At 39.5% G+C, this 26,319-nt stretch overlaps 1 protein-coding gene and 1 long non-coding RNA gene across 2 annotated transcripts; one reads left to right on the top strand and one right to left on the bottom strand.

Moving 5' to 3' along the window:
- On the bottom strand, positions 1-3,637 carry ptmaa (prothymosin alpha a). Its single transcript, XM_027013578.2, has 5 exons — positions 3,473-3,637; positions 1,162-1,233; positions 896-980; positions 687-760; positions 1-601 (listed from the first exon to the last, which is right to left on the bottom strand). The coding sequence occupies exons 1-5, from the start codon at positions 3,515-3,517 to the stop codon at positions 563-565; spliced, it is 315 nt and encodes a 104-aa protein (XP_026869379.1). The 5' UTR covers positions 3,518-3,637; the 3' UTR covers positions 1-562.
- On the top strand, positions 1,241-21,599 carry LOC113579544. Its single transcript, XR_004775846.1, has 6 exons — positions 1,241-2,174; positions 8,322-8,526; positions 8,884-9,065; positions 9,837-9,872; positions 10,674-10,845; positions 19,753-21,599. It is a non-coding gene; the product is annotated as an uncharacterized LOC113579544 (long non-coding RNA).
- The last annotated feature ends 4,720 nt before the right edge of the window (positions 21,600-26,319 follow it).

The raw sequence follows: 26,319 nt of genomic DNA, 5'->3' as shown, positions 1-26,319 counted from the left end.
TTAGGAACTCACAAAATAAAATTTCGGTTTATTGTCGCACAACAATTTCACACATACATCAAACAGGCCACAATAGATAGCAATTTAATAGACAAGTAAGGAAAGAATTATTTCCTTAAGCCTTGCCATCTCATACAAACCAACTACGTATGGTACAACTGATGTACATACACAAAGTACTGGAATGCTTTGATTTAAACGGCTTTTTTTTTTTTTTACAATTTCATTTGAGATAACATGACATGGTCAAACCACAAGTAAAATCTATTTCATAGAGGCTTCAACTTCAAAGCACCGTTTGGTAACCAGAGATCACTGTCAAAAATGGCTGACCTCCTAACAATATGTACAAAAATATAAAATGTAAATAAAAATACAAACAAATTCTCCTTTTAAAGTATTTTGTAAGAAGGTAGAGCTTTGAAGTCTTGGTTGTTTCTACAAAATTTGCAGTTATGTGTGTGTACACAGATGCTGAACTCTACTTGATGACCACATTTTCTTTCCCCAGTGGATGAGTTAAGGAGAGGAGGGCTGAAGGGATGTTCAGCAGACTGCCCTCTTAATCATCTGTCTTCTGTTTCTTAGTTTCAACATCCTCCTGAAAACATGTAGGATTAGACATCACAGCACAGAATTTGTACATGAACTTGGTGTGAAAACATCCCTAACTAAAGGACACTTACTTCCTCATCATCATCTTCAGCTGCCCGTTTCCCTGTGCCACCTTCAGCCTCGTCTTCCTCATCATCCTCATCACCTGCAATGTTGGGAGTTCAAGTCAGGCAAGGTCATGGTCCAGCAGTGCTGCTTAACACACTTGGAGCTCTTGGAGATGCAAGAGAGATGAAGGCACCGTGTCTTAGGCTGATAATTTAATGACAGTATAAATTACCTTCATCTTCTTCATCCTCTTCCTCACCAACATCATCCTCTTCCTCTTCTACTTCATTTTCTGGATCTCCATTTTCCTCATTATCCTGAACAACATCAGCCTTGTAATTTCATAATGTAGTATTTGTCAAAATCGTGAACAATGAGCCTGAATTATTTAACATTTACTGATAACACATGTCAGGTTTACAAGACGCTATATTTAAAGCTCTGATTTCAGGGTCTGCTGAATATTCCACAAAAACACCAACAAAAAGGAAATCTTACTGCATTTCCATTGGCTGGAGCATCCTTTCCATTTTCTGCTTCCTCGTCCACCAGCTTCTTTTCTTTAAGGTCCTAGGAAATTAAACACATAGATTTATTGAACTTTTTTCTGATTGGGGCTGAAATGTTTATTAGAAAACCCATTGGTACTCTTAAGGCCTTAGACTACTTTTTGTTTCACAAAAACAAACAAAAAAAAAACCCGCTAAACTTCAATTCTTAAAGCTCATTGGACGTTGACCTTTTCAATCTCCGCCTAGTTTAAAATACCTTACCGAAGTGTTGTAATCTGATACATCGGTGGTGTTAGCGCCAACGAACTGTGTAGTTCAGTAAATAATCTACATCATAGGTTTTGTTGAAGACACGCCCGGGGAAAAACTACAACTCCCCGCCTGCATACACAGATTATTTTAACACAGCCAATAAGAACGCTGGAACGAACACCACCAGAAAGAGGCTCGATAGATTAACCCAGGAAGGAACAATAGCGACATGCACAGAGATTTTTCGTCTTTACCATATGGGTTTACTTTAACATATGCATTTAGAATAGTTATTATGGAGCTGCGTACATCCTTAAACTTAATTTGTTCAGCCGGTGGTAAAAAATCACCTTTTTGTCACCTAATAAAAAAAACAAAACAGTTTTAACCTTCAGAACAGGCCCATGTCATACCCTAAAGTATGTTCTAGTGCGGCAAATCGCCCGTATTAATAAATTTAGGTCGTAACCCTTCGTCTTTAAACCATTTAGTGGTACAGCACGCCAGCAACGCCTCCTTACAACCATCAAATTACATGTCCGTTCTTTGTAGTCTCAGACTAACACTAAACGTCACTGACTCAGATGAATAATCCAGGCTAGGCTATATTGAATGCGTTCTCTTGGAGGGGGAAAGAGTGCCGCGGATAGGCTATAAAATAGACGAACAGCATGGCTGGTTACCCATAGTTGAAACAGAAAAGATAGCCACATTTGAACTTGATTAATGGGATATACCCTCATCAAGGTAGGCTATTGAGCGGTGCTTTGCAAAAGACTAACAAAGGACAAATGGTCATAGATGTTTTCTTTCTGCAGTTAGTACATTTTCGTTTTTTGTTACCACTGACAAACTTTTATACAGTAGGGGAAATGCTGGAAAAGAATCTTACACTGATGCAATGTAACTTGTGTTCTGTGCTCACATTCTGCGTTGGCCATTTGTTATAACCTATTGTAAACTCACATAGCCCGCAAACAGCGTCGCGGAGGGAAGCGTTTGAGCTACATTGGTAGCCTTGCCAAATTTTGCGGGATAACTTCGTCAATGCGAACGTGTCTAGAGGCTCCCTATTTACACCTGCAGACGAAAAAATGCGGATTTTTAAAAAACGAGATCGTATTCGCCACGTCCCCGATTTAACATCTGAAAATGACCCAACAAGCAGTGTACCTGGCAGCCAAAAGAAGACAACGTACTCATCAATAACAATAATAGGTCGTTCCTTTACTCGCTATCAAAACGGTTCACCATTATCTGAACTTGCCACAACTTCCACAATAAATGCGTCATTTATGCTGCTTCGCGATAAAATCCCCGCCAAACAGACGATACATTTACATTACAACCGGATTGCCATGTTTGCGAGAAATTTACTATGACATTTCTAATTTCTCTTTCGGAATGTCTACCGTGAATTTAAACAATCACGAAATAACTGGCATAAGATACAGACAGCGTAATCTGACAAGCAGACCACATTCTGGTCTGGCATCATTCATCAAGAATCGTATAGGAGGATACGTCAAGGTTCCAGCAGCGCAGAAGCGAACTTGTCATATCGGAATAAGGTAGTCAATGGTTTGTGGATTGACAAATCGCCGCGTCTCCTAAATGCTATAGGCTCTGTTATCAGCGATTAATTATACACTGATGGAAAAACTCAATAACTTGTTTAAAAAGAAGTTTGTGATGTTAAGATATTATGTCCACAGCTCAAGGTACTTTTTCTAAAGGGAACCGAAACGCTTCTAACAAAGAACCCGCGCAGACTGTTAGGCTCAGGACAATGCAAGCTCTGGCTACGAGTGTTTCTGAAGCAAACCCAACTTTAGAGTGCATGTTACATTTTTCCATCCAGAAAAGTCTTCACAGAAACATTATGCGTCCACGTCAACGACAAAAAGATGCAGCCAAACGAATGCTGTTCCCATACGACAATCGTATAATTTCCACACAAAATCCTTATTCCATAAAATTATGTAGTCCATCCTTTCAAAATTCCGTAAACCTCCAATCGAATTTTTAGATAATAAACTCCCTACCTTTGCGGAGATTTCCGAGCTGGTATCGACTTTTGTGTCAGCCATTTCTGCCTAAACGTGAAAATGTGATGCGGTCACGGAACAAAATAATGTAAAGAGGGGTCCAAAACGCTTATAATAAAGATAAAGGATTAGATAGTGCCTGTGGCAAACTCACTCGACGGCGTAGTCCTTAATATAGAGAAATGGGCGGAGTCTAAAGGCGGGCACGTTTAAATGATTGGTCGATACAGCGAAACATCTGTAGTCTATATCTAATTCGCCAGTCTCGAACAATGGACAGTATTTCTACACTGAGGGAAACCGCTTGCAAACCAACCTTTCTGAGTCATTTATGTGACTAGTAACTGTCGCTGCACTCTTCTGACTAGTCTCCTCCTGATGGATGGCTTAGGTGAAACCCCCACCAAAAATAAATAAATAAATAAAATAAAAAAATTTGGGCTGTCTAGATCTAGGCTAAGGAATGAGATAATACCCTGAACTAACAAGATGTCCCGTCTTTCTCTTATTGATAACAAGCTGACAAAACAGTTAAAGCTGGCCTTTAACTATTATTTTATTCCATAATAGGTTTATAACATTTGCGGGTTACATTTCTGCGTTATTACATTTGATTTGTACACGTTGTATGTAGGGTATAGGGAGTAGCTAAATCTATATATTAAAATTTGATTAAGTAGAACTTCACTTTTTAGAGAATATTCTCTTGCGGTGAGAACATTTATCATAACGCTAAGAGTAGACGTCCGTTTCCTGAGGTCTTACGCACGCCTTCCTATCTTACAAGGTGACATAAACTTGCTGTCTAATAAATAAGGTCACATATTTAGAGATGAAAGGATAATATTGCGGTACTTAGTAAAACTCCCCTGGTTAGACCTTCTCGAATCTGAGCGACAGTTATCGGCCCCTCCCCTTTACCAAACTGTCTCACTAAAAATATTGGCCGTGCGGGGCAACGAAGCAAGGCGCTAGTACTTCAGTGAATACTGGGTGGAAAATACCATTTTCCTCCGATCTCAGAACGGTTTTGTCGCTTTTCTTACCATGGCTAATATTAGATATGAGTGGGATGAAGCTGATCCTAAGTCATTGTAAAAGGGAAGATTTAACCCTGGAACGTGCAAGACAGTATTGGAAAAATACTGTAAAAAGGAGAGCGAGTAAGACGAATCATTTACCGATGAGATCAGTTTTATTGGCACTTTGTGTCAAATGTTTAAATAAGTAATAACCACCCAGAAGATGAAGCTTATTTAAGTTTTTTCTTGGCTTTCAATGATTGCTGCAACAACAAATATGGACGACTCTATACATTTTGATAGAAGAGAAGCAACCGATCGCTCAAACAAAGTAGTTTAAGCGTACTTTTGTAGTTAAGTGGACATCAACTTATGATGTCAAATGTATAGGCGGAATCCATGAAATATATAGACAATAAACGTCGGAAAGGGGGAAAAAAAAACCTCACCAAGATGGCCAAATAAAATACCGTATGGCGTCTTGAAGTCTCCCAATTGGATGATGGAGAGGAACGAACGCAGTCTTGACGCTTTGCGAGTGCTGATTCGATTTTACTGACGTCCATCAAATGAAACACCTCGACGAGGGTTCTTGGAAAACCTGGAATGGGTATCATAGTCTGGATGTGGGTGATCCGTACTTGGCATGGTGGACCAAGAAAGCGTTTGCCATTGAGCGGAATTTGTTCATTCGGAACGTTTCAATAGAGTATAGTAATGGGATGTGTTGCGTTCGTTGACTGAAGCTTTTTATGATAGTCCTAAATTGTCAGCCTGTTCTTGGGGTCTGTATATTTTGAATTAGGTATATGTTATACATAGGCTAGTTATAAAATTAAGCTAAGTGTAATACAGTTTTATGAATAAACATTTACTAAGTGATTAATCTTTTTACGGGTACAGTATAGAATTCGCTAGTTTACAAAACAAATGTGACTACCGAAAACTGCCGGATCTCTAGTATATGAAACGGCTTTGGTTATCTACAAAGCTAATTTTACAAGTTTTAATTTCAGTGCTTAGGTCAATTTTGTTTAGGTGCTTTCATACTTTACTTTGGAAATGAGCATACTTTTATATGAATAATTACCTATGTGAATGTTATTTTTGATATAAATGTTGTGTTCTTGTCCAGTACTTCAGGAGCTGTGATCCCAGCATGCAGATGTGTATTAAATTTCACAAGTGCATAGTACAAACGGATAGGATGCATATCTATTGCAGACTATCTGCCCCCCCCCCCCCCCCCCTTCAATTCATTCACTATATATAGCGTGTGTGTGTGTGTTACCTATAGTCATGTACGTTTTTAAGGTTTAGAATCATTGTATTGTTTTTATTGCATTAGTATGATTGAATCATTCAATACATTGAATTGGAGATATAGTATTCTGTTTTCACAGAGCAAGTTCATATAATTATTGTTCTTTGCGTTTGCACACTTGCCTGATTTAGTTCTCCCCCTGGTGGAAAAACAGTAGCATTTTCAGAATAACAACACTGAGAAAGAAAACAAGTTATAAGAGGTAGTGTTTTCAAATGCCAACCTAAAGGTCCTGAATATAATTAATGAAATACTATAAAGGTATTTCCATGTACCAATGTGTTTTTGTTCTGAGGTTAGAGCAGTAACTCAGGTTGGAACATTAACTTTAGTTGCTAACATAAGTATGTGTGCACATTTTACAGTTATTTTTTTAATCTCCTGCATATGACCAGAACTGAAAATAAGAAGCATTATTATATATACTCTACCTATAATAGGTCATGAAAAAAGGTAAGACTGAGATGGAAATAAATTTAGTCATACTGTTAAACTGAAAAAAGTATTCTACACCCCTCCAAAAAATGAGTGTGCTTTGATTGGTCTTCAGACAAGCCATGAGAGGGCAGTATCTAGGATCTCTGAGTCCTGCGATAAGTACTATTTTCTTGTCAACTACAATAATAGCCTCGCTGGAAATCCCCTGTCTTGCTGCTGTCTGGTACAGTATGTCACATGATCATAACTAGACCCAGGCCTCCACAGTTCAGTTCCCCCCCTTCTCATCAGCCACTCCTGTTCCCCTCTGGCCCCCCAACCCCCAACACACACACACACACACACACACACACACACACAGGCGCACACACACACACACACACACACACACACACACACACACACACACACACACACACACACAAACCTCAAAGACAATCTCATTACTACCGAGCACTCTCAAAGGCCCTTAGAGAAGGAATGTGGGGCCCCGGTGTTTTTAAAAATACTTGCTATTCATATAAAATACAGCATCTGAACAATGACTATGTGGGTGAATAATCAGTATACTTATGCTATTTGAAATCATTTGATGAGGTAATCATTTATTGTTGTTAATTTCTGTTGAAATGCACAAATGGGAGAGTGACAGAAGCAAATGTTTGAAATAACAATACAGTTCATTTTTTAGATTATGCACAAAGTCAATAGAGCACTTACATACATATTGAAAGTTGTATGATGTCAAATATATTTCAGCATCAGCACACAAACTATCTGCTCAGGCTTAGTGAAACTGAATGACCATTTTTATAAAACTAAACCCATGTTGTGACATTCAAACATAACCATACTGTGTCCCGTGCAAATACAGAAGTTGCTCTTATACAGTCTATGTATAAATTCTTGAACCTATATCACACACCTAGTCACCACATTTACATCTGGTTCTTGTTTAGAAACAGAAGATAAAAAGGAAAAAAAAATCAATTGGGTAATATTATATTTACAAGTTGTCTGTAGAAGATTTTAGGGTGTGATTATTTTTAGTGTTTAAACTCCCAGAGTGACAGTGTTAATTGCCAGTGTTATGAGGGTTTTGATTTTACATATCTTTGGTCTCTGCATTAAGCATTTTTCTTAAGTTTCCCTCAAACAACCTTAACCTTGCTCCTTTCACTTCCATTGTAGCACCACCCTTTCACTTCCACTGTAGTAGTTGTACTGCCAAGACTCCACCCCACTGCCTGTTCCCCGCTCTCTTTTTAAAAAAAAAAATTAAATATAGCCTTCTGTTTTCCTGCAGCTGCTCCCACAGCTTTCCCATAGCCAGGAGAGCAGCAGAAAGACCATCCCCTAAACCCTGCACCTGGGTGCTTGCCACCCACAGAGAGAACATCCCCTAAACCCTGGGCCTGGGTGCTCCCTGCCCTCAGAGAGAACATCCCCTAAACCCTGGGCCTGGGTGTTCCCCCGCCCTCAGAGAGACCATCCCCTAAACCTTGGGCCTGGGTGCTCCACACCCTCAGGAAAACAAATGCTGACAATACACATCACTCCAGGAATAGCCTGGCACATGATGCATGTCCATTATCATGGCATGAGGTTTTTTTTTCCACTCCCCTTGTTTGACCCCCACTGGTACTCCAGAGTGTTTTGGAAAGGTCCACCAAGGCTGCCTGGAATAGATGCAGATGGAAGTGACACTTCTTCCCTGCCTCTCCTTAGGGTACTCCATGATGTGGGGAGATGTTAGACAAACATTTCTTGAGTGTGACATTCAGTGGGAAAAATCAATTGTGACAAAGCTTGCAGGGGCTTGACCTCATGGCCCTTGGCCCTGAGGCACGGTTGAATGTGCTTTACTTGTAATAGAGCATTCTGCAAGCTCGCCCCAGGCACTCACTGAATTTGTATGGAGCAGGGGTACTGTCAGCTGCTGTGCTGATGTAGGCTCCAAATTATTTTTGCCACTCAGCTCTCAGATTGAAATCCAAAGCCTGTCAATTTTCTTAAGTGCTGCCCTGAGACAAGATTTGCTTATTTACTTGTTATACCACAGGCTGGATCAGGACAGAGGCTCAAGGTTTACCCGTGTGCTCCAAGGTGAGACTGAAAGAATGGAGCTGAAGCTGATAACTCAGATGCACTTCCTTCCTGTGCAGAGCTTTTTCATGGGAAAAAGAATGGCTACAGCTGGCCATGGGAGGTCAGCGGTTCACAGGCTTTACCATGTGAGCCTAGCTGCTGCATCAGTAAACCATCCAGTGTGTATTGCCTCTGACTCAAACACAGATTTTACACAGTTTGGACAGAATTGCTGATTTTTAAATCTGTATTTCTCAAACAATATTTGCGATATTGATATGAGCATATGATATGAGCAAAAATGTCAGTTTGCATTACCTCCTAATATCCCACATGGTTGAATGTTTTTTGGCATTAATGGAGTAAATGCACAGTACATTTAAATAAATACAATAGAAATTGTATACATCACCTGTTTTGTACAACTCTCTGATTCCTCAAAATAAACTGACTTAGCAAATAAATACAAGATTTTAAAGTGCTCATCTCCTTCTAAACAATGAAAGAACCAACCAGATTTTCTTGTGTGTGCCTAGATGGCGCTGATGAGCACTGAGTGTTTTTGGGCACAGTACAAAGCAGCAGTCCTCACAGTATCAAGCTCACATTCAGGGGTGACAGGTAAGAGGATTGTTCGTAGCAAGCTGTCATCAAGTGTGGCAGGACTTTATCATTATGACTGCTCAGATCCCTGCCTTTTCTAACTGGGTATAACTGGGTAAGTCGTTTCTCATTACAGTTATCTGATGATATTACGGTTATCATTGATATTGTATTTAAGTGCATTTAGAGAAATGTAAGAGATGAGCTCTGAAGTTGATATACATTTGCACATCATGTAATCACCATGTAATTATTTGTAATCATTTTCTAAAGTTTTTCAGTGATATTTTTAGAGAGCAGTATTTTGAATGGAGCATCTCTATTTTAAAGTATACCTTTCCTAAAACCATGAATCTGTTATATTAATATGCTATATTACTTGTGCCCGTATGTATTATATTTAACTATGTCCTCACACAAAACATTTTCAGTATCATAAGCACATGTGATTAACCGTTGTGTATGTGCTGTATGCTGCATAAGTGAAGAAGGCTGGGTGAATTATTGCATACACTGGAGATGATTGATGGAATGTTGCATACACTGGAGATGATTGATGGAATGTTGCATACACTGGAGATGATTGGTTCCACTATATAAAATGATGTGACTCAAGTAAGACCATTACAGTTCACTTCAGTTTGATTGCGCCAAGAATAAGCTCTTTCTGGAATGTATCTAGACAGTATCTACACAATTCTCTCTCTCTCTGTCTCTCTTTCTCTTTCTCTCTCCCTCTCTCTCTGCCTCTGTCTCTCTCTATATATAATGCATAGTCATTCAACAACATTAGTCATTACACATGTGCACAGTATATACACTCTGCTTTCTCTCTATACTGCACTCTCTCAAGTCTCTATAATGGCTATGGCTCTTTGCTTCTTAGGTCCGATTTCTGCTGCTCCTATCAAGATTTCCTGAGGTAGATGGCAACAATCCAAAACAAGCGCGCGCACACACACACACACACACACACAATAAGAGAGAGAGAGAGAGAGAGAGAGAGAGAGAGAGAGAGACAGACAGACAGACAGACAGAGAAAAGAGGGAGAGAGAGAGAGAGAGTACATCACCTGCCTGTTAGTTATCGACAGAGTCTTATAGGCTGACTTGCTTTAATCCAGCTCCACTTGGTGGAATGCATTAGAAATGTCATGACATAGGTAGTTCACAAGCACACACCCAGGATTTATCAGTCTGGTTCCTCATTGAGCTTTGTTTTTAAAAATGTAAGTGCATGCTAATGCACTACTCTTTCAACATTAGTGAAGAACTTAACATGTTATTGAGTCTTAGACTGATAGAGCCTTCTGAACATACCAAACATACTGGACTGAGTCATAATTGGGGCAAAGTGCATGAGCCGCCATATTTCATGATTTTGCAGTAGTTGTCTTGCAGTGTTGAAATTTTGGTACAGCAAGTGGAAAAGATGGTGCTTATAGATCATTCTCTTATAGACAACACTTACAGATAATTCTCAGGTTGCATTTTTATGTGCATCCAGATCAAAAGGTTGTTAGTGATATCATGATTTGGGGAAAGTCAACCTAATTTGATACTGTTTAAAAAAAAAACAACTTATGTATTGTATAATCAAATAGAAATGTGTCTACTTTTAGTACAATTTACGTGTCAGCTGCTGGCTCTCTGCAGCTGGGTAAGACAATGGAGAGGGAAATTTATATGCCTACATAAGTCCAACTGTCTTATGACTCCTCAGTAATTCAGCAGCAATGATGTCATGTCGATGGCGAAGAAGCACGCTTCATCCCTGGCAGCTTCATGCTGGCCAAAGCTTTGGTTGAGGTGCAAGTGGCCTCCCTTACCTGCAGCTGACCCTGCACCAAGCTAAGTGATACTAATGGGAGTGTGACCTCCTGACTGAGAGAAAGGTGAGCTCCATGTGGGTGTATGTGCTCCCACAACACATTACTCCTAACCTTGTGATAAATAACTGCTGAGCCATGGATAAAGGGGGGGAGGGTGATTACATTTTTATCAATTCAATTTTATTTATGAAGCCCTTTTAAAAAGCTTTTTTTTAACAGTAATATAAAGCAGCTTTCCAGAAGTCCAGGTTTGGAGTGCTAATGGTCAACGCTAGTGCGACAGTAGCAAGGAAAAATGCCATGGATGCCCAGTCCTCCCTTCTAGATGCAGCAAACTGACAGGACATAGCAACCCATCCCTCACTATTCACCCATGGCACACTGAATCACCCAGTGTTTCCCTGAGCATGATGGAAACAACCACCACAGGTCTAATTGACCTGTCAGCCTGGCCCAGCAGCAGACAAAGTAATAACAGTCAAATAACAATCAATAAACAATGAGGTGCAGAGCAAAGCAAGATACAGTTCCAGTCCATAAAGGCTTAGTAATGGATACATTTTTAATATCACAAATCAATTAGTGACCTCTTTATTCTTCTGTGGTTGCGGCAATCTGACACTCAGTAGCTTGTGAGTGTACATTTGGTTTATGTCAGAAATTTCCAGCAAATATTACATCATGCAATCCCATTTCAAGCACTAATGCTGGTGTAATGAAGCACAGGGGTGCAATTGCACAGGGGCATAACTGCTATTCCGGGGGGAAAGGATGCTGGCTGCTTCCATGGCAACCAACATCAACACTTGCATTACAATAGTGTTTGTGTGGAACAGCGCTTTGCCTAAGCACATGCTATTCTTGGCAATTGGGAAATGTGTTGGGATGATTTTTCAGTGTCATAGGTCAGTTGGGTGGGTGAATCTGTCTGAATCTCATTTAATAAGACAATTAATTTTGCTCCAGCAGTTAGAAAAGATGGAAAAGCAATGTGTAGCATAAAGCAGCATCAGGCTTTTCACAAAACACCCCTTCTTCAGCTCTTTCTAAGATGTGTTCTTCTTGTAATCCCCTCACCCATTGCAAGCACTCTACTCCCTCCAATATATGTTACTCTAAGTCTGTTCTAAAATCTACCCTAATAGGTGGGGCTCAGTGCCTGTGGGTCTCTGCACGCTCTGGGCTCCCCCATGAATCGGCTGGAGAACTATGGATTGTGCATCAGATTACTGCTTATCCACATCAGAAGCTGCTGCTTCCCAACAAAGCCTCAGGGCCCAGGGCCACATTTGAAAGCGAGCTCACCACTGCCTCCCCTCAGAGGCTAAGCGAAGAGCAGTGGTGAAGCCCACCCACGTAATCCTCTTCTCCTTAGTTTACAGTTGCTCCTGAGTGGCGTGCTCAGACACAAGGTAGCAAATCACAGCAGTTAGCAGGGATTGAAGGTATATTGTGTAATAGCCACCTAATATGACACAAGTAAGTCTTGCCCAGTGGCCTGTGTTTATGCTGTTATTCTACAGGTTGTTCCTAGTTAAACCATAATCATAAATATCCCAAAATTGTATATAATAGTACAAACACTGCAGATATTTGTCTGATTAACATATAAATGTAAATAAGAAGATTTTTCATTAAATCAGAAGCGTCTCTAGGATGTACCGCTTACAGTAACTACTGTAACGTTACGTGCAGTTGAAACCAGTATATAGTGTATACACTAGTTACTTCTTAGAAATACCTACTCTGTTGGCGCAGCTGGCAGGTATATAGTTAGAAAATATAGTTAGTCTGTAGATATGTACAATTTCCTCTAGTCCTTAATTAGTAGTCACAAGGGAAAACATGCACTTGTCTAACAGTCAGAGGTCATTTGGATAAAGGACTGGACCAAATGTGACATCCATATTTTTTTGTTATTCATACCTCAGTCACTCAGGGCATATCCAGAGTCATTGGTGCTCAGTAAACCTGCTGGAAATAAATAAAGGTGAGGAGAAGTGGTGTGGTTGAAAAAGTTCCACCTCCAGCTCATGCACGCAGCAATACAGCATCACGCAGGGCTGATTCAGACCAAGGCAGTGAGCGGCAGGCCTGGCGTGTCAGTGGGTGTGGCTCTCACCAGGCACAGATAAAGGTGCTTTGTTTGTCCCATTTCCTCTCCTTTGCTACATAACTGGAACATTGTTCCTTTGCCACAGTGTTGGCTCAGTTGAAGGGAAACTGAGTTGCTCTTTGTGGATCTGACCCAAGAGCTACATGGGGGGGGGGGGGGGGGGGGGGGGGGGGGGGGGTGAGAGAGAAAGAGAAAAGACAGAGGGGGATCTAAATATATTTTTGCTCTTCTATCAACCCAAAAGAAAACACATGTGCAGGGCCATCAAAACACTACGCAAGAGCATATTTCCATTCATTCTATTCAAGGCAGTTTGTAGTCACTGCAGTGATGTTTTCCATTGTTTGCATGCAATCAAGTATACATGATGTACACATATTTTTCCACTCAAAAAACCCTTTATAATGTATAATAACAAAGAGCAAAATAAAAGTCACACTTTTAAGCCTGTATATTCATGTTCATGTCAAACAAAAGGTTTTTCATATAGGATAGGCCTGAGAAAACATTGCAGAAAAGCTGCTGTGTGTGTCTGTGTGTCTGTGTGCATGTGCGTGTGTGTGTGTGTTTGTGATTGTGTGCATGTGTGTGTGTGTGTGTGTGTGTGTGTGTGTGTGTGTGTGTGTGTGTGTGTGTGTGTGTGTATATATGTCTGTGTGTCCTACAGCTGTGTAAGTGCTCTTTAGTGATCTTCAGCAGGTTCTTAGAAAGCACTGGGTTCTTCAAACATCTGCAGCTCTGTGGGGCACCTTTATGGTCCAGAGAGGAAAAACATGGAAGAACATTCATTACATTTATCTAGATGCCACACAGCTGTTGGTTAAAACACATGCTCAGTAAACGTGGATCCTGGTGATTCACAACTCCTCATCAGACACATGAAAGACAGATGCTGCAAGGCCCTACCCTGTGCAGGGTTACAGATACTCTGGAATAAGGAAGCAGATCAAATATACAGAACTAATTTACCAAGTTCTATTTTCAGCACTCTTCAGTTGTGGTTGATTAAGAGTACGTTTAATTCTAAGTTAATTTGAGACATTATACATGCAAATTTAGGTGAGATTTTTGGACAGAACACTTAAGCAAGAGTAAAAATAGAAATTATTTGATTTACTGGGTGAATGTGATTTTTAAACTATTTTTCAACTGTTTTGTATACTGCTCAAGCCAATGAGCCATATTTTATTGGCATGAGCCCTAGAAGCATTCACTCGCTGCATCACATAATTAAACCAACATATCAGGAGACAATGAAGACTGGAAGGTTACCATAACAAGACCAGTCAAGTTGAAGAAGCCTTGTTGGTTTTGCACTCACACAGATAAATGAGTCTGAAAGATTCTATAATGTACTCAAATTTACTTCTACAATCTCCTCAAAAAAAAAAAAGAAATAATAAAATTGAGCTATTACCTAATGTATTATAATGGGACATTTGCCGTGTTAGAACCTGATATATCCTGTCCAACTCTCTGAGTAGTCCATTACCAGCCCCTCTGAAAAGTGATTTGCAGCGTAAGACGAGCAAACACTGAAATGCTTGTGCATAGTGCAAATATGAAAGATGTTAAGATATGTTGTTATGATTGTAAACAGTCAGTGACTAAAATGAAAGGTTAAAAGTAGTGTTAACAGTGCTTGCATGTAATAAGCATTCCACTGAGTGGTAATGGTACTAAAATTAGCCATACTGGAAGCAAATGGAATCCTTTATGCCTCAATAACTCATCATATAAACATAAACAATAAACAACAAACAATGATGCAGGATCACCAGTTCAGCATTCTGTTTGAATAGAAATGTTTGTACCTATCAGTTAAAGAGGGAGGTTTGCCTTTCACTATGGACCAGGTCCCCCGGGACAGCTATGATATAATGACTGCAACCTTGCCTCAGCTGGCACAGAGACACAACAAAGACTTTAACCTTGGCGGGTTTATAAAAAGAATAAAATAAACAGCAGCCTGGCATGCTATGCTGAGGCTGTCCTTTTCTGGTTCAGAGGCTAGAGAGCATATAATACGCAAAACATTCATTGACATTCTATTAAGTGAACACTTTAAATATACTGTTTAAATCAATATATTGAAAATCATACTGTTAATGTACTACATGATTTATGATCATAACATTTAAAGAGCATTACAGCTGTAGTCTAATGTGTGCTTATGCATAAAACACATTTTAGAGAGTAGAAAACAGGTAGAATAGCAAAACAGACACACCCTGGTTAGATGCAAGTGTGTCTAAAGCATTCTCTAAGGTATGTTCTGAGAGCACGACATGAGCCACTGTGAATTTTAAGAATGCTTTCAGCCACGCTGGGTCTTGTCCTAACGTGTATGTCTGCACTTCAGACAAACTGAGACATGCTGCCATACATAAGGATAAGGGAATAATAATAGCTGCTTACGGTCTGAGTAAATAATGCCTTGTCTACCTACAAGAACATGTAGAAGGGGGAGGAGGAAGCTGGCTCTCTGGCTTGAATACGTAACCACGTCTCTGCAGTCTCTCTCTGAGAGATATAACCAAAGCTGAGAGACATAACCAAAGCTGAGAGATATAACCAAAGCTGAGAGATATAACCAAAGCTGAGAGATATAACCAATTTCAGATTTCACCGAAGATACCCAGTTCTGAAGAAAAGGCCTAACAGCAGTGATCCAATATGTATAAACACAGGTGAATTTTGATAGCAGATTGAAATTCTCTCTCTCTCTCTCTCTCTCTCTCTCTCTCTCTCTCTCTCTCTCTCTCTCTCTCTCTCTCTCTCTCTCTCTGAGCTGTGGGTGTTAGTGACTCTGAGATGACTGGATTCACTGTCCATCACAGACCGCACAGGCAGCACTACTCTGATCTGCTCACCTCACACACTGGGCTGGAAATGACATCGATAGAAGTATCCAAAGACAGGCTAACTTAGTGACCTCCACCTACAACATAAAAACCTGAGGCTATACAATACCTGAGCTACATTTAGAATGCTTTACTGTGTTTGATGTCTGACATAGTGTGTGGTACTTCAGGGAAAAGGGCAATTGACTGTCAGTAGTAGAATAATGATGAGAGTACTACATACAGGGCCATGGAAGGCATAGAGGACAATAGGACATGAGCCAACAGGAGGTCATCCTCAGAACTCTAACGTCCTCTAGTGGCAGCACAAATAATGCCCATTACTACACAGCCAGAATGCTGACAAGAACTCATCTCTGAGGGCTAATGCAGAAAGCATGCAGATTGTAAGAATAGCGTATTTCATACAGTTGACCTATTACTGGTGTGAGATATTTTTAGTGAATAACAGTAAGGAACAGTGTTAGCTTTAAATCAAGGAAAGATATCTGGACAGGACTAGTATCTGGCTTCATGTGTAATATTTTGATGACATTTGAGCTAAATACATGATTGCTTTAGAGATGACAGATGGCCTTGTTGAACATGCTTCTGGAAGAGTGCATTGGGCAATCCCAGTCCTATAGGACTGAAGCACTAAAGACTTTAATGTGTTTCCTGCGCTAATGCACTCGGCTAAACTAATGATCAGGTTTTATCAGTCATATCAAGTGTGTTAGAGCAAGGAAACCCTCCAGGAGGGGATCACCCATCCCCTGTTCTGCAGGCTGGCTGCTGCCAGCTTCTCTCTTATACATTATGCAACAGACCTGATTATTTACACTAAAGTATTAAGGTATTCAAACATCTAACCACTATTGTCCTTATAATTGGGTTAAGCAGTTCATTCTTCAGACATGCAAACTGTTTTAAATAGATTTTATGTGAAAAATCAAAAAAGGAAACTTTTTTTTACTGCACTGCACCTTTTCAAAAGCACTAAGAGTTTCATGGGTACAGTGCTACTTTCAAAAGAGCTGATATTTTAAGACCCTTGTAAACAAACAAACAAACAAACAACAACAACAAACATTATATGTAATCCATAAGAGAACATCTAATGTATGTGGTGTTATATCGATTTTTTTTATTAATGTATGGAACCCTTAACGGTATAAATTATTAATTGGCTACACAGGGCTGTGCAATATTCATGGCCTCACTTTAATCATTTTTTCAAACATATGAAACAGCATTAAAAAATTTAACTGAAATGCAGTATTTCCCCTAAGGTGCTTATATTGTGCACATAGCATGTTTTAACCGAGCGTCAAGTCAGAAACCAATACCATCATATTTTTATCATATGGTGTAATAGTAAAGACCTCAAACTACGATTGCAGATCCTCGGTTTTGTTATAGATATATTGACTTCAAATCCTGAGCGTAAAAAAAGTGTTGCAATGAACTAGTTTGCAAAAATTACTATGCTTTAATTGGCAAAGTACAAGGCGCTACAATAAAAGCTGCCTGTTGTAGGTTGCGTCCATCTAGTGGAGGATTACTAAAACTGCATTAAATATTCGCCACTGGCCAGAACCTCCATCTGAACCTCCTACAGCATTAGATATTTTATCTGTCATTATGTAATCACCTTTTAGAGCAACATGCGACCACGCCCAGATAAGCTACTCTGAAACACTTAGAAACTCTTCTTTATATTAAGAACTTCCTATAAGGCACCCGCACCTGTAAAGCACTTTCAGATGCTGTGCAGTAAATTAATCTCTACTTCAGTTATAAATATAGTGTTTAGAAATAACAAGTAATATACTGTTTCAAGTATTTCAAAACCTCTAAGGTATCACTATGTTGAGACGAAATCAGAAGGGAAAGTGTTTGTAACAGTGTTCCTATAAAACCCCAGAAGGAACTAAACGTGGTTTAATGTACATTTTCAGCATTTAGCAGACGCTCTTATCCAGAGCTACTTACAAAAGTGCTTTGCTATACACTCATAGAATGTATCCTATTTACAGTAAGAGTCAAAGATACCGTTTAAACAGAATACTGCTAGATACAGGAATTTATCTTTGCTATTGATTAGTATATCAGTGATGGCTTGTATCGTTCCACCTTTTGCAAATTCACTAACAGGAAACATTCGATGTTGTTGCATATGCATTGTTGCTGTTAATGGAGGAATAATGGGATTTCATCTTCAAGATGACTTCAAGGTTGCCGCCCATAACCTAATTGTTTTGTTGGAGGTATGGTTGTTCTTACCGCTGCGGTACACTGCAGTGAGGAGTAACCTATTTCTGATGATACCCTAAGGTAAAGCACATACAACTCGTGAGAATGGGCAGGGATCCAATTATTCTCGTGTTTAATGAGGCTACTGCAGAATTTTAGTGAATTATAATTAGCATGTACACGTGTCATATTTATTGTAACGTGAAAGAGCGCCATGAATGTCTGCTAAACAGATGTTCTTATAGAGCATTGGTCTTAATCAGCGCACCAGTGCAAGACACCTGCGCGCATTTAAGACAGATGCGGACCAAGTGCACGAAAATGGGGGAGGTCGTCCTAATGCTTGAAATGCTGCATGTAAATGTATGCTTTCAATGAAATCAGTCATAATTACAGAAAATGGACCAACTATTAAACAAGAAAATAATAGGGTAAATATTCCAAAATATTCATACAATTTAGTAGCCTAAAAAGCTCTCACTAAGACCGCTTTTTGGCTTCGCTTACTGCTCTGCAGTACAGCCATATGCAGAAGACCAACACTATCTTATTGCTGTTCCACCATGACACTACACGAAAACTGTCGTCCGGGAATAATGCGAAATGGCGGACTGTGTAGGAGGCGAGGACGGAGAAACCCGACACTGCGCAAGTGCTGCTTGCCAGGGAAAAAAGGAAGAGATGGAGCAAACTCCAGATATGGATCTGGACGGCGACTGAATCATGGCGTGCTCATTTATGCAGATCCCGCTGACTTCTTGCTGCTCCGTTTTTTATTTTTTAAATTTCACCTTAGTGTTGTGTTTCACTTTACACAGCACACAAAATAAAATACCAAAGTGCATTAATGTAGTTATTATACATCAACGATAGTAGGCCGATGCGACGGTCTAGGTTTAATTATATCTGACCATATAAGTAAAATCGGAACTAGAGTTTAAAGTCATTAATATGTTATTTGAAATCTTTATGAATCTTTATGGATTATGACGACTGCATTTTATTTTAACTGTTGGGACCTTCGGATCTGTGGGTTTTAATTCATATAACAGATAGACAAATAGCCTAAGTGTGCATTGGGGTTAATGGACTTATTCTACGTTACGCACATAATTATCAGTAAATTCCAGTAAAGATAACAGAATTAATGGAAGCATAAAATCGCAGAGTTAAAGTAATCCCTCAAAAATGTGATTATATGTTAAATGCTGATAATCATTTATAACCACAGAAACAAGCCGTAGCACACAGGGCCAGCTTCCCCTGATATAGTGGTGGGCTTTCAGAGAATTCTCGCTGGAGTCTCTTACCAGCCAAGACATGCCAAGTAGGAGTTGAACTAACCGATAACAAAAATATTAACTCTCTCAGTTCTGTCGTCTTGGCGTTGTGTAAAGGAAAGCAACAAATCATTACTGTCAACACTTGGAGACAGGTTCACAGACTTGCATTATTAGTATATGACAATACACATACATTTTGTACATTTTATTTACTAGTTATTTAAGGGTGACCTTAATGGATACTGCATGTACTATGAGCTCTAGCAATATGTGGCGATATAAAATCTAAATTTTAAGGATTTATAGCATATTTGACAACTTAAACAAGAGTATTACAATGTTCTTAAAATATTCTCATTGCTGTCCGATCTTTATTATGCTGTTCCTCAGAGTAAATACTTGTGCTTAAGTTAATTTTACCACAGGGGCCTTGACTATTCCCAGATGCACCTCCTCCTTTCTACTTTGTCAGTGCCTTACCATACATGGACTTGGTTGAGGAAAGGAGAGAAGTACAAGAGGCAGCTTCAGGAAGCAGAGGACTGCCAGTCAAATGGCTCTGTGCAAGAGGAGGAGGTCCCATGGAACTGCTCTGTCATGGCCCAATTACAGCTCCCCTTCGTCAGGAATTTACAAGGGAGGGAAAGAGGTGTGAAGTTAAACATGCTGCACAAACATGACACAGGAACTGTAGTTGCCGTGCAGCCATTTCATAACTCGCTCTTCTCCAGCCTGGAAGGGAATGTCCACTGTCTCAGGAACAGCTATGAGCTGCAAAATGTTTGTCTCATACACAATACACCTTGGTTACAAAAGCCACTTGGCGTCAGTGCAACAACAGAATATTAACAGATCAGGAATAAAACTATATGAACCTGGGTTGCAATAAGAGGTTCTGTGTCCAAATGACAGTCTGTACTTTACACCCTCTTAATCTCTTTACCTCTCAGGTCTTACAAGTCAAAAACATAAGGTCAATGACTATGAGAGTTGTTGCAGGGTGAAATGCACTGGAGTGGTCTAGTCACTTCTGCCTCTTTTCGTTTTGCTTAATTGACTGGTATTGCCTGAGGTTGGCATCCTTTCTCAAAGGAATTTGTTGTATTGTACACAGTGTCTCTGAGAAATTACTGTAGCTGTAATACATGTAAAACATATCAGTAATTTTCTTCTAAACATATTTTTATATTATGAATAATTTGCCAGTACTGGCCATTAGCATTTTATTATCAGCAGGGTAGGAGTAAACAGCAAGCTAAACCATTGGTTACAATGGTTACTATCATAAAATATGGAATATAAAATTCATAATTTAACAAGAGGAAGGATTAGAAACAAAAGTTTTGTTTGGGGTATTATATAATGCAAAGTGCTAATGAAAATACTAATATCCTAGACATATTTTGACGATTGTGCATCGCCATAGTTATGTTTGTGGTAGAGACCAGGAACACCAGTTTGTGTGAAGGAGACAATTGTCCCATCAACAAATGTCCAGCCCTAGGCCTACCTAAAGCACTCTGCCATAGAGCTGGCATTGTTTATATATTTCACAAGTAAATGTAAACCACATCAGTAAGCAGTCAGAATCCTTAGCAACAATAAATACAGTTGTCAACTTTTAATACTGTGGAATTTGTTTGGTTTGGAGCATGACCTGCTCTTTTCAGGTCATTCGATGTCATTTTGCATTACGGTTTAAATTCCAGACTCTGCCATTTTAAATTCTCTCTCATTCATTTCAGATTTGTTTTTTGTTTTTTTAAATCATTTTCTTTTTGCATGACCCAGCTTCAGCTAAAAGATTTTCCATTATCTTGTACAAACCATTTCGAACACCACTTATGCGTCTACCAATGGCAGCAGGTCAGCCTGAACTTGGTTCAGCACTATCACAACCATGCTTAGCTGCTGCTATGATCTTGGGGCTGCAAATTTTCGTCTGACTGATGGTAAGTCTGTCCTTAGGACATTGTGGCATGTGTTTTGAGCTGGATGTGTCTTCAGGCTTGCTGCTGCTTACACTGTTGTCCTCATGAACCCTGACCTTTCCCAGGTGTAAGAGGCCTGCAAATGGAAACTGCTACTCAGAACTTGATTAGCTCTGACCTGTACTTCACAGCTTAAAGATCAGCGCTATATGGTGGAGAATGTTCCAAGTGACAGTTGTGCTACAACACTGAATTATTCCTGAAAACTACTTTTTAGACCTGAAGATTGTTTACATGCCAAAAAGAGGGGGAACCTAAAGCAGAAAGCTAAATAAAATAAAATTACTACTTGGTATTGCTTTTTTTTCAGTCACCCTAAATTTGCTATTTCAACCCACAAAAAGCTGAACAAATGTAGCATGAATTTTCAATTCTCTAGGAGCACTCAGAGGGGGTAAAAGCACAGAGGAGATAGTGGCTGTCATAACCACCACTGTTTAATCTTTGCTACATGGGTGAGTAGATTCATTGCATTGATGAGACTGCCTGCAAATGGAACATGCAGAGGAAGTGGGCTTTCGGCTGTGGAAAGCCCTCTCACATCCTCAAAAGGCCTGCAACTTTAATGCTTTCATTTCCATCTCAGCGACTCGTCAGCGAGTCACTCGTCAGCGAGTCACTTCACTGCACTGTGCTACAGTAAGTGGCCCCATGTTTTCGTGTTCTTTTGAGGCAGTAGTGTGAAAAACAGGAACAAGCTCACTCGACTATAAACCCCAGTTTCACTTTTGCATTTAGGAGTAGCATATGCACTCCAATCCACCTAAAATTATATCAATGGATTCTAATATGATGTAACATAAATAGGAGAAGAGATGCCTACAGGTGCCAGCTGCAGAGCCAAAATATTCTGCTTCAGAATTAGGTGTGATCCCCTGTGGATCAGGTATGATCTGATATGGATCAGATGAGATCTAATATGGATCAGGTAAGATGTGTTATAGATCAGGTAAGATCTCATATGGATCAGCTACAGTCCCACATGAAATATGGATATGGCACTGCAGGCCTGCTGTGTAACAGCAGCTTGTGGGCTTTTGACGGGCTCACATGGACATATTCACTTCCTGACACTGTATATGTGGCAATAAATTAATCAACCAAAATGAAAATAAAGCTAAATATCAGAAACAGAAGCATTAACCCAGTACTGGTCATATTTTCCCATATCAGCTCATCTGTAGAGACATAACCTATCTACCTTGTATCAGAATACTTGCCAACATCATAAAATAGTTAATTTGGTTAATGTGGATAACACAGTTTACACAGGTATTACAGTAAACGTAATTTTTGTATGATAATGTGTCAAGGACATTTTAAGGTACACCAAAGTTTATGACCACAAACAGACAAATAAATGGGAGGTCCTGGCATATTCCCAGACCCCTCACAGGAGGCCCTGCACAAGGACACAGAGTATTGACACACAGCTAATCAATCTCTCCTAGTAACTAATGCCTCTCTCAATCTACACTGTACATTTGCAGAGCTAGAAACAGCTGTGTACCATCCATCTAAGATCTTCCCATTTCATCCCATCAAAAACAGCACTTCTGTTTATCTTTTTGTTTTGTGGTATTGGAGGCAATTCATAACATAATAGGTGTCATATTACCTTATTACCTTCTACCAGAGAACAACCCCCCCCCCCCCCAACTTCCATCTCCCATTGCAGTATTAGTTAACTGGAGATTTTAAAAAATGAGAGCAATAACAATAGGCTTACCTCATTTGATATCCAGTTTGACTAATAGTGCCTTAAAACCAAATTTAAAAATAAGTCACACAGATTTGACAATGAAAAACATACATTGCCTTAACTGTCACTGGCCCACTTTTATATTGCTAAAAATGAACTGATTTGGACTTTGTATCTCAGATAAGTGTTAACAAGTGATTTCAACAACTGCCATCTTTAAATGTCAAAAGACCAGCATTTTGAGCTAAGAAATTACATGTTCTTCTTTTTGTAAACACTGAGTAATAAATCATGATTAGGGCCCTTGAAAGTGGCTGGACAAAGCTAACCCTGTAAGGGTGGCCTTTTTCCAGTCTTTGAAGAGGCTACAATGATGAGTATAAACACTGACAAATAGATTCCACTAAATTGAACCTTTTAATCAGTGATTTCAGTGTGTCCTCTGAAATCAAGTTTGTTTTTAAACAGCTGTACCAGTCAAAATCTCATGAAGTGACCTGAAATGAATGGTCATGTAACCTACAGTACATCCAAAGGCTCAAGCGCCTCCACAAATAGCACTGAAACTGAAAACATACTTTTGTATTCACCATACTATGTTAGAAAAGAGAGCACACCAGCCAGTAATTTCAGCACAAAAAGCCCTATTCAGTTGAACAGTAGTTAATCAACAAGACACTTCTCACAGCTTCATTTGATACATATGGTCAGAGGCTCTGCAGCTATCATTAAAAGGTATGACTAAACCCAGGTCTGTAAAACACCCTTCAAGAAAAAAAAAACTTTTTAAAAACTTTTTAAAAAAGAATGCTTTTAATCAATGTTTGTGCTATGCATTTTTCTCTAACTAGAGAAATACAGTTATAATACTGGAAATGGATATTACAGTATGTAATTCAGTCAGCTCCAGACTCATATTGCCCCATTAGTTTTCCAAGGGTTTTGGTGTTGACTACAGATTCTGTCTTTGCTGTTTGACATTTTCCATACCTTTGGACAGACCCAGAAAGCAGGGTTTAACCTAGAGCTGAGGGAACGCCCTTATTAAAAAATACTCTCTACACACCTGAAGCTGAAGGTGATGATGAATATTCCTCTTAAGCTAGGATTTACCACTCTGTATTTGCACAAGACATGAGGGCAAACTGGTATCCATTTCAAATGAAACCACACAGTTCACTTTCTCTTGTTCACTGAAAAAGCCACTTTTAGACACGAATGAAAGCACTCAGCATATTCAAAGCTCCTATACTGGCTGACGAGATGATAATATGTTTTTCCATGCTTGTGCTGCCCCTGGCAGCACAGACACAAACTCAGATAAATGAGGCTGCCAGATAACGAGACAAAGAGAGACTTGAAAGAGAATCTGGGGAAATGTGGATGTTTGATAGACAGAAGGAGCCAGTGGGGGAAGGGGAGAGACAGAGACAGAGAGGGCATATACACACAATGAATACATATTCATGTTTGATGACACAAAGGTTGCACTGCGTACCTTTTCTATTTCTAGCCTTCTGCAACATGAGTGGGATATACCAATCCCCAGAGAAGGGAGGGGTAGCAAATGCTGATAGCAGCAACCACACCCAGTCTTGAACCCTAGTCTTGCAGGGACTTGTGTGGTTTGACCAAGAAACTAAAGGGCCACCACTCTGGTACAGAGCACCTCTTTTACATTCTTGAGCGATGGTCTCCATCACAGATGGCATGAATATATTAATTGCATATGAACAACCTTTTTTTTTTTTCTTTTGGTATGTCTTGAATGTGTTATAAAGCAAGCCTTTTTTTTTTTTTTAAAAAGGTGCTTTATGAATAATTCAAAAGTGTTTAATATAAGAAATAATGTGAGAAGCAATGCAAGATCATGGATTACATTCTTTTCACCTCCATGAATTCAAATCTTGTTCTTCATTTCAGCTATCAGAAGTATATTTGGCCCAAGAATGGGGCAACTGATAGAGGAGGTTATGGAATTAGGATTCTAATCTGAGGAATGCTTTCACTAAGCATTCTGGAGACAAATGACATATATCACACAGAATCACCCAAGACAAAGAAACGGATCACAGAGCTTTTGCAGTCGAATATTGTAGGTGTCCATAATTAAATATTCACCAGATTTTGTGACTGTTTCTTGTGAAGCCCTATTCCTATAAGCTGTGTGAGAGACACAGGAACAGCTGAACACTGAAGTCCACTTCTGCTACTTCATCATAACATGAACTCCACATGACCAACCATCATGAACACATGGTGATTGCATAAACAAGGGCTCTAAAAGACAGAGGGGAAAGATGAGTATTAGCTAATAATCTTCTTCATAACAAATCTTTTGAGGAGGGGTTTTGGTTTGTAAATGAATACACAGATACACGCTCCAGCTCTCAGTCTCCTTTCTAAAACCAAAAAGAAAAATGTTTTTTACTTTCAAACACCTACAGAAATGAATAAAAAGGGCAAATGCTTTAGTCCTAATAGAATAAAACCGCAAAAATAACTCTCTAAGAATAGATTTCTTATTAGCAGAATGAAAGCTATCATAGATTTGTTGTACTGCTTAGAGGTGTACTGTCAAAAAAGATGTGATATACACTGCAAAAAATGCTGTATAGTTTTGTATTTATTATTTCAAGATATAGAGATAAACATGATACACAGTGACATATGTCCTATGTGTGTTAAATAAATGATCATTTTTCAATCATGAATTAGTCTGAGTAAGATCACTGCAGGGTTTTATAGTACATGCAGATTATCGTAAGATTAACATAGATGTGACAGAAGTGTATTGATAACTTGACAACTGACATGATGTCATATGGAAAGGTAACTGCATCAGTAATGATAAAGATCATAAACAGGAAGCGAAAAGGACAAACAGAGTGAAAAACAAAGATAGAGAGAGAGAGAATTTGTTCGGGTGTGTGTGTGTGTGAAATCAGTGTGAGTGAGCTGATAACAGTGCATATAGGAGGGTCAGTAGTGAGAGATTGGGGCACTGCCTACAGACAGTATGATTAATGGCCACCCGGCCTTGCATGTCTCTAGGGAGTCGGAGCAGTGGTGAGCCCAGCCTGAGCCATTCCTTAACAGAGACTCTGCACACAGCCCACGACTCAGCTGCCCTATCCACACTACAGCTCAGTCAATAGGCTATCATTTAACAGTCAGAGGTTGAGACTGGGATGTGGAGACAGTGTACATGCTTCACTGAGGTACAAGCTTATGGCTGATGCATAACGATGCACTTGTCCATGACTGAGCCACAACATAACACACATAAGAAGTCTGTGAGCACAGGACATGATCACCTTCATTGCCTGTCTGTTTGGATCAGTGG

Source organism: Electrophorus electricus, chromosome 3 (genome assembly GCF_013358815.1).
Source record: "Electrophorus electricus isolate fEleEle1 chromosome 3, fEleEle1.pri, whole genome shotgun sequence".
Lineage (NCBI taxonomy): Eukaryota > Metazoa > Chordata > Actinopteri > Gymnotiformes > Gymnotidae > Electrophorus > Electrophorus electricus.
Note: the sequence above shows the minus strand (reverse complement) of the source record. Positions and strands in the feature narration are given on the sequence as shown.